Source organism: Neophocaena asiaeorientalis, unplaced genomic scaffold (assembly GCF_003031525.2).
Source record: "Neophocaena asiaeorientalis asiaeorientalis breed wild unplaced genomic scaffold, Neophocaena_asiaeorientalis_V1.1 scaffold582, whole genome shotgun sequence".
Classification (NCBI taxonomy): domain Eukaryota; kingdom Metazoa; phylum Chordata; class Mammalia; order Artiodactyla; family Phocoenidae; genus Neophocaena; species Neophocaena asiaeorientalis.
Genome location: NW_020172996.1, coordinates 1,050,218 through 1,058,976, shown reverse-complemented (window position 1 = coordinate 1,058,976; position 8,759 = coordinate 1,050,218). Strand labels below are relative to the sequence as shown.

The 8,759-nt window shown below is 44.4% G+C and overlaps 1 protein-coding gene across 6 annotated transcripts in view; it reads left to right on the top strand.

Moving 5' to 3' along the window:
* Window positions 1-8,759, top strand: part of LOC112397964 (zinc finger protein 805-like) — a 48,112-nt gene that overhangs the window by 29,427 nt on the left and 9,926 nt on the right. Inside the window, exons 1-3 of one of the 6 annotated variants that reach the window (XM_024742309.1) lie at window positions 1-123; window positions 367-457; window positions 2,549-2,675. The exons of 1 other annotated variant lie outside the window; for it this stretch is intronic. In XM_024742309.1, coding sequence (XP_024598077.1) covers window positions 455-457; window positions 2,549-2,675 — 130 coding nt within the window. In that variant the 5' untranslated portion in view covers window positions 1-123; window positions 367-454. Of the gene's footprint in view, window positions 124-284; window positions 458-564; window positions 2,676-8,759 lie in introns of all 6 variants that reach the window. 4 more of the 6 variants (XM_024742311.1, XM_024742308.1, XM_024742310.1 and 1 more) reach the window with 4 other exon arrangements.

Here is an 8,759-nt window from a genome sequence, read left to right as displayed (position 1 = left end):
CCCAACCCCCTCACCCCCCTGCTCTGGGCAGGAGGCGGGCGGCTGAGTCCTGGAGCCGCCTCTCTGGCCCCGCTCTCTCCTCACGGTCCCGTGATGGCTGCGGCGTGGTTGGACCCGGCACGGGTGAGTGGGCCATATTGCTGGCATTGCCGCTTCTCCGCTGGTTCGGAGAGGGCTCCTGGGCAGGCTGGAGGCTAAGTAAGCCGTTGGGTTTCTCTTTGTCCTCGTCGTTTACTTACAACAAGTGGCGCTGACTCGTTATTTTATCCGCGGTCTTACCACAGTTTTGGGTCTCCGACGGGTGTTTCATCAGTGCGTGAAGGATGAATGATGCTTCCTTCCTTCCCGTCACACTTAAAATTCTAGAATTCCAGCTTCCCCATCCTCCCGGCCGACCTCCTCTGACCTTCCGTTTTTCCCTGGCTCACTGTTCTGCAGACACACCAACCTGACCATGGTAAGTTCTCTGTCCCCGCGCCCCGCCCCCAATCTTTATATTTGCACTGGCCTTTGCCTGGAGTACTGTTCCTGTATCTTTTTTTTTTTTTTTTGGCCGTGCTGCAGGGCTTGGGGGATCTTAGTTCTCCAACCAGGGATCGAACCTGCGCCCCCTGCAGTGGAAGCATGGAGCCCTAACCATTGGACCGCCAGGGAAGTCGCACTGTTCCTATATCTTTGCAGGACTTCCCTCTCACATCCTTCTGGCCTCTGCGCAGATGTCTCCTATTTGGAGAGGCCTTTTCTAGCAGTTAGCTTAAAATGGCCCCTTCCTGTTGCCTGTGTTCTGGCATTTTTGTGTAGGGAACCTGGCAAAATTCCTGGTTGAATTTGTCCAGGATACTGTGGGAGCAAAGAGAAAACAATGAGAAAAGAACCATAATAGCCGGCCGGCCTCGACTGAGTCCTTGCTGTTAGCAGGTAGACAGGTATAATATATCACCTCATGTAATCCTCACCTTTTCAGAGCTAAGTTCTGTTATTATCACTGTTTTGTACAAGAACAACTTGAGACTCAGAGAAGTTCAGTTTCCTGCCCAAGTTCACTGCAGTTCTTTAGTAGCAGAAACTAACAACCAGTATGTCGCCACCACAGCCTGTATTTTTACCCTCTTCTCTACGAACAGTGGAGAGGGTTGCCTGGAGGTGACACCTAAAGTAAACTTTGCAAGCCAAGCAGGCTTCCTTCCAGTAGGCAGTCTTGGCATGAACCAAGGACATGGCATTTCAGCATGAGGAAGAGTGTGGACCAAATAAAAGGTATATTGGTTGTTTAAGGAACCCCCAGAGGGTCTTTGCGATTGCCAGAATCCTCCCTACTCCCCCATCTGCTGAGACGTGTCCTGGGAGGGCCAGACGTTGTGGCCGTTGGCTGAATGTTCCATCCTGCTCAGCCAGGACAGACATCATGGCCAATCAAAGGCCATGATATAAGCATGGCTACAGCCTCCAGTGTTCTCAGCAATTCCTATTCCCTGGTCCCTGAAGTATTCTTTCCTCCGGGATACATGCTGTCAGGTCTCAGGTAGAAAAAAGAAGTGATGGCTCATTGTGGATTCTCCCTGGGAGTCTCCAAGGTTCACATGGCAGCAGGAGCTGGTCCAGGCCCTGCCACTTCCCAAGCAGGTACCACCACCTCAGGTGACTCTCCTGTGAGGTGGGTGATGATGAATCTGCTCCTCTGCCCACGTCTGCAGAATTATTTTCAGCAGTGGCTGAAATGAATATAACTGGGAAATTTATTTAAAATGCTTCACATCTTCACTAACTGTGGTTTTACTTTGCCAGTGGGTCATGGTTATGCTGTTAGACCTCAGACCAGAGGAACCTGCTTTTAAATCCTGCCTCTGATCACAACACATGTAAACTTTGGGCGGACTGGTAGAGCTCCCTGGGCCTCATGTCTCCCGACTGACATGAAGATGATAACGGCATTGACCTCACTGGCTGTGGCCAGTCACCCAGTGTTTCTTTTTTCTTTAATTCTCATAACTATTATTGCTCAGTGAGAATCATTGTATTGATTCAGAAATCAACGTTCAGAGAAATTAAGCGAGGCCCCCAAGTTCACACAGCAGGCAAGTGCTGACTTTAGGACTTAGGATTCAAACCTCAGGAGTGGGTGGGACTTAAGAGCTGGGGACTTTCAGACACTTTAACAAGACATGTAAATGCCTCAGCACGAGGCAGGCACACAATGAAGACCAGTGGGTGTGGGGTACTGTTGCTGTAATTATTATTGGTATTGTTTTGTTGTCATTATTAGTCTTTCCCATTTGTCTGACACCTTAGCACGCTTACCATTCTGTGCCTCACAGTCCATGCAGGAGGGTCCCGACCTCGTGTCATTCTCCGTCGCCTCCTGCCTAGGAGGCTTCTGTCGGCTACACTGCTGTGATCAGTCTAGAGCAGTGTCTGCCTCCTGGAGTCCAGCACAGAGCTCGGCCTTCAGGGGCTGTTTGGTCTCTGCATCTTTGCCATGGAGAGAGATGGGCTCTGATTCAATCAATAGCCCCAAGACCAACACAACTGCGTCTGCTTGACTTTCCAGATGATTGTTACTTATGAGGACGTGGCCGTGACTTTTACCCAGGAGGAGTGGGGGCAGCTGGACCCCGCCCAGAGGACCCTGTACCAGGAGGTGATGCTGGAGACCTGCGGGCTCCTGGTCTCTCTGGGTAAGGCCTTCCCAACCCATGTGGGACCTGTCACTTGCTTCATTCCACCCTCCGGCTCCAGGCCTGGTGGTTGAGAAGCCCTCTGTAGCCCATCTACCCTCCTCCGCACAGCTTCAGTTAATTTCTGGACTCACCTCTTGCTGCCTGGTCTCCTTGTATCTCACTTAGGGAGGGTTGGACAAGAAACATAGTTTGCCTTTGGTCACAGCCAAAGGAGAAGGATGTGTTGGGAGAAAATGGAGGTGTCTCACAGAACCCAGAGGTAGGAATTCCTGCTGAGCTTCTTGAGGGACTGACATAGGGACTTAGAGAAGCATGATTATGCCCTGGCTTCTGGGTCTCTTGTTCTGCCTTCTCTCGTGGGCCTGCTCGTGTCACTTTGTTTTCACAGCGGTTTTTTCTGCTGCAGCTATTTTGCAGGAGGTAGTCACTAAGTCCTTGCTCTCTGAGGCTCACTCACTCCTCATCTCTGTTTCTTGCTGTATGTTTATCTTGTTTCTCTGTTCATGCTGTACTCATTTAATTCTCCCAGCACGCTGTACTTAGCAAGTAACGGAAATAGGGCCATTGTTGTGAGTCCTTCCATTGTTGTGAATGGAAGCTTAATCCATTCAACTTAAAAGGCACATCTTGGTTGTCAACAGCTCTGCTTTGCATTTTTTGTCCGTCCTTTTGTGAAATTGTTGATTAGAATAAATGATATATGATGTTCGTGCAAATGTCTCTATTTGACCAAATCACTGTGTGGGATTCCGAACCCAAGTTTTTATTTTTAGTAGTTCATGAAATGCTGAATTCTGGCGCCTCCACGTCTGCTCCTTCCTCTGGCCCTGTTTCCTGAGGATTGACTCCTCTGCTCATGTACCCCTCTCACCACCACAGCCCACTTGGTCTGAGGCTGCTGACTCCCACGGGGAAGTGTTTGCTGTTTCCTTCTTCGTGTAGCACTTGGGAGTCCAGGTTCTGGTGCTAGACCCCTGATGTCTAATCCCTGCTCTGCTGCTTATGAGCTGTGTGTTCCTGGGTAGGTTACTGAACGCTTCTGTATGTCAGTTATCTCATAGGTAGTATCTCATGAAGTAATACAGTACCTGCTTCACACGTCTGTCGTGAGGGTGAATGGCTCAGAACAGTGTGTGGTGATGCCTGGCTGTGTGCAGGGTTAGCAATTGTGACTCCTGCTGCTGTCACTACTGTTAGTGATATCATCGTCATCCTTGTTGTCATGGTCATCACCCTACACTTGGACTCAGCATTTTCTGGAACAGTGTTGTGTAGCTTTGTAGTTAAATACAGATGCCAGATGCCAGAGATGACTAGACTTTGGTTTTCATCTTGGCTCAGCCATTCATCGTGTCCATGGTTTCAGCAAATCATTTTATCTGCCTGAGCCTCTGTTTCTTCATCTATAAAATGGTGCTTATTGCAGTATGTACTTCATGTGGGTGCTATAAGGAAATCCTAAAATAGAATTTTTCATGGAAGGCCCACAGGAAGGTCAATATAATGCTTTGCTTAGGACCTAAAAAAGACTTAGATCCATGAAGACATTTACCTTGTTCCTGAATGAAAAGACTCAATATTTTAAATATGTATGTCATTTCATTTCTAAATTAGTTCATAAACTTAATTCAATTTTTTTTTAATGCATTTAAATTGCTTGGCACAGTCCCTGGAATATGGTTACACCTATTAATAGTTATTGTTTTTTTAAGGCTTGTTTTTTTTTGAGCAGTTTTAGGTTCACAGCAAAATTGAGAGGTAAGTATAGAGATTCCCCATATACCCCCTCCCCCCACACGAGCATACCCTCCCTCATTCTCAGTATTCTCACCAGAATGGTACATTTGTTACAGTTAATGCATCTACACTGACACATCATGATCACCCGAAGTCCATAATTGACATTAGGGTTCACTCTTGGTGTTGTACATTCCATGGGTTTGGACAAATATATAATGACATGTATCCATGATAGTATCATACAGAATTTTTTTGTTGCCCTAAGAGTCCTCTCTATTCATCCTTGCCCCCTCACCAACCACTGATCTTTTTTACAGTCTCCATTTGTGTTTTCCAGAATGTCATATAGCTGGAATCATAGAGTATGTAACCTTTTTAGATTGGCTTCTTTCACTTAGTAATATGCATTTGTTTCTCATTTCATGGCTTGATAGCATGTTTCTTTTTAGTGCTGAATAATATTTTACTGTCTAGATTTACCATCGTTTATCCATTTACCTACTGAAGAACATCTTGGTTGCTTCCAAGTTTTGGCAATTATGAATAAAGCTGCTGTAAACATCCATGTGCAGGTTTTTATGTGGACATAAGTTTTCAGCACCTTTGGGTAAATAGCGAGAACTGTGATTGATGGATCCTATGGTGAAGGTATATTTAGTTTTTTAAGAACCCACCAAACTGTCTTCAAAATGGTGATATTATTTTGCATCCCCACCAGCATTAAATGAGAGTTCCTGCTGCTCCGCATCCTTGCTAGCATTTGGTGTTGTCAGTGTTCCACGTTTTGACCTTCCTTCCTTCCTTCCTCCCTCCCTCCCTCCCTCCCTCCCTCCCTTCCTTCTTTTCTGTCATTTATATTTATTTATTTATGACTGCTTTGCATCTTCGTTGCTGCGTGTGGGATTTCTCTAGTTGCAGCGAGCAAGGGCTACTCTTTGTTGCGGTGCGTGGATTACTCTTCGTTGTGGTGTGCAGCCTTCTCGTTGCGGTGGCTTCTCCTGTTGCAGAGCATGAGCTCTAGGCCCGTGGGCTTCAGTCGCTGTGACACTCAGGCTCAGTAGTTGTGGCTCACGGGCTTAGTTGCTCTGCGGCATGTGGGATCTTCCCAGACCAGGGCTCGAACCTGTGTCCCCTGCATTGGCAGGTGGATTCTTCACCATTGCACCACCAGGGAAGTCCCTTGACCGTTCTAATAGGTATGTAGTGGTATCTTTTTTTAATTTGCATTTCTCTGATGATATATTCTGTGGAGCATCTTTTCATGTGCCTGTTTGCTGTGTGTATATTGTCTTCGGTGAGGTGTGTTTTAAGGTCTTTGTTCTTGTCTTTGGTGAGGTGTCTGTTAAGGTATTTGGCTCATTTTAAAATTGGGTCGTTTTTGTTTTCTTACTTTCTAATTTTAAGAGATATTTGTGTATTTTGGATAACTGTCCTTTATCAGATATGTCTTTTGCAAATATTTTCTCCTATTGTGTGGCTTGTCTTCTCATCCTCTGGCAGAGCAGAAGTTTTTCATTTTTATGAAGTCCAGCTTATCAATCATTTCTTTCATGGATTACGCCTTTGGTGTTGTATCTAGAAAGTTATCACATACCCATACTCATCTAGGTTTTCTCCTATAATATCTTCTAGGAATTTTGTGGTTTTGTGTTTTACATTTAGATCTGTGATCCATTTTGAGTAAATTTTTGTGAAGGGTATAAGGTCTGTCTAGGTAATTTTTTTTTTATATGTGGATGTCCTGTTCTAGCACCGTTGGTTAAAAAAACTAGCTTTGTTAGCTATTGTATTGCTTTTGTACCTTTGTCAAAGATCAGTTGACTGTATTATGTGGGTCTATTTCTGGGCTTTCAATTCTGTTCCATTGATCTTTCACCAACATCACACTGTCTTCATTACTATAACTTTATTGTAAGTCTTGAGGTTGGGTTAGCGTCAGTCCTCCCACTTTGTTCTTCTTCAATATTGTGTTGGCTGTTCTGGGTCTTTTGCCTCTCCATATAAACTTAATCAGTTTTGGATATCCTCAAAATGATTTGCTGAGATTTTGATTGGTATTGCATTGAATCTATAGATCAAATTGGGAAGAACTGACATCTTGACAGTACTGAGTCTTCTTATCCATGAACATAAAATCTCTCTCCATTTATTTTGTTCTTTGATTTCATTCATCAGAGCTTTGTGGAGTTCCTCATATAAATCTTGTACATATGGGCTTCCCTGGTGGCGCAGTGGTTGAGAGTCCGCCTGCCGATGCAGGGGACACAGGTTCGTGCCCCGGTCCGGGAAGATCCCACATGCCGCGGAGCGGCTAGGCCCGTGAGCCATGGCCGCTGAGCCTGCACGTCCGGAGCCTGTGATCCGCAACGGGAGAGGCCACAACAGTGAGAGGCCCACGTACCACAAAAAAAAAAAAAGTGTACATATTTTCTTAGATTTATACCTAAGTATTTCGTTTTGTAGGAGTGTTAATGTAAATGATAATGTGCCAAAGGGCTACTAATCTAAGTCTGCTTTCAAATAACACTATATCACTTCACTGGTAACATGAGACCTTATAACAAAATAATCTTAATTCTGTCTTCCCATCCTTCATATCATTGCTGCCATTTGTTTCACTATGTAAGTGCATATATAATGGGAATGTATATTTTATACATATATAAAAATAAGCATTTATATGTATGTATGCATATGTATAAGTGTGTGTAAGCTATGTACATAAACATAATTGAATACATTATTACTATTATTATTCTGAACACAATGTTACTTGTTAGATTGGTTAGACAACTAAAAGTTTTAACTTTACCTTCTTTTATTCCTCCTGCAGTATTCCTCCTTTCTATATTTAGATCTGAGTTTCTGACCTATATCATTTTCCTTCTCTCTACAGAAGTTATTTTAACATTTCTTATAAGATAGGTCTACTGGCAACAGATTCCCTCAATTTTTGTTTCTTTGAGAAATTCTTTATTTCTCTTTCAGTTTTGAAGGATAATTTCACAGGGTGTGGAATTCAAGATTGGTGAGGTTTTTCTCTGAACGCTTTAAATCTTTCAACTCTCTTACGTGATTTCTGAGGAGAAATCATATGTAATTCTTGTCTTTGTTCCTGTATAGGTAAGATGTTTTGTTTTGTTTTGACCTTCGTCTTCTTTCTTGATTTTTTCTTTATCTTCAATTTTCTGTAGTTTTTAAATGGTATGCCTAGGTGTGGTTGTTTGGTTTTTTTGTTGGGGGACAGGGGTGGGGGTAGTGGGCATTTATCATGCTTGGTGTTCTCTTGGCTTTCTGGATCTGTGGTTTGGTGTTTGACATTAATTTTGGGAAATTCCCAGTCATTATTGTTTCCTGTATTTGTTCTGTTTCTTTTTCTCATTTTTTCTCCTTTTGAAATTCGCATTACTTGTATATTACACCTTTTATAGTTCTGTGGTCCTTGGATATTCTGTTTTTATCAGTCTTTGTCCTCTTTCAGCTTTCAGTTTTGAAGGTTTCTATTGATATATTCTCAAACTCAGAGATTCTTTCTGTAGCCGTGTCCAGTCTGCTGATAAGTCCACCAGAGGCATTCTTCAGTGTTATTTAATCTGTAGCATTTTTTTTTGGTTCTTAATTAGGATTTCCTTCGATGTGCTTACATTCCCCCTCTGTTTTTGCATGCTGTCTACCTTGTTCATTAAGCCCTTAGCATATTAATCAGTGTCATTTAAAATCCCTGATCTGATAATTCTAGCATCCCTGACATGTCAGGTTCTGATGCTTGCTCTGTCTCTTCAAATTGTGTTCTTTGGGGCTTCCCTGGTGGCGCAGTGGTTGAGAGTCCGCCTGCCGATGCAGGGGACGCGGGTTCGTGCCCCGGTCTGGGAGGATCCCACATGCCGCGGAGGGGCTGGGCCCGTGAGCCATGGCCGCTGAGCCTGTGCGTCCGGAGCCTGTGCGTCTGCGGCGGGAGAGGCCACGGCAGTGAGAGGCCCGCATACCACAAAAAAAAACAAAAACAAACAAATTGTGTTCTTTGACTTTTAGTGTGACTCATAATTTTTTTTGATAGCTGCACATGATATACTGGGCAAAAGTAACTGCTGTAAATAGGCCATGATGTATTGGGCAAAAGTAACTGCTGTAAATAGGCCTTTAGAAATGTGGTGGGCGGGACTTCCCTGGTGGTGCAGTGGTTAAGAATCTGCCTGCCAATGCAGGGGACACGGGTTCGAGCCCTGATCTGGGAAGAGCCCACATGCCGCGGAGCAACTAAGCCCATGCGCCACAACTACTGAGCCCGTGTGCCACCACTACTGAGCCTGTGCTCTAGAACCCGCAAGCCACAACTACTGA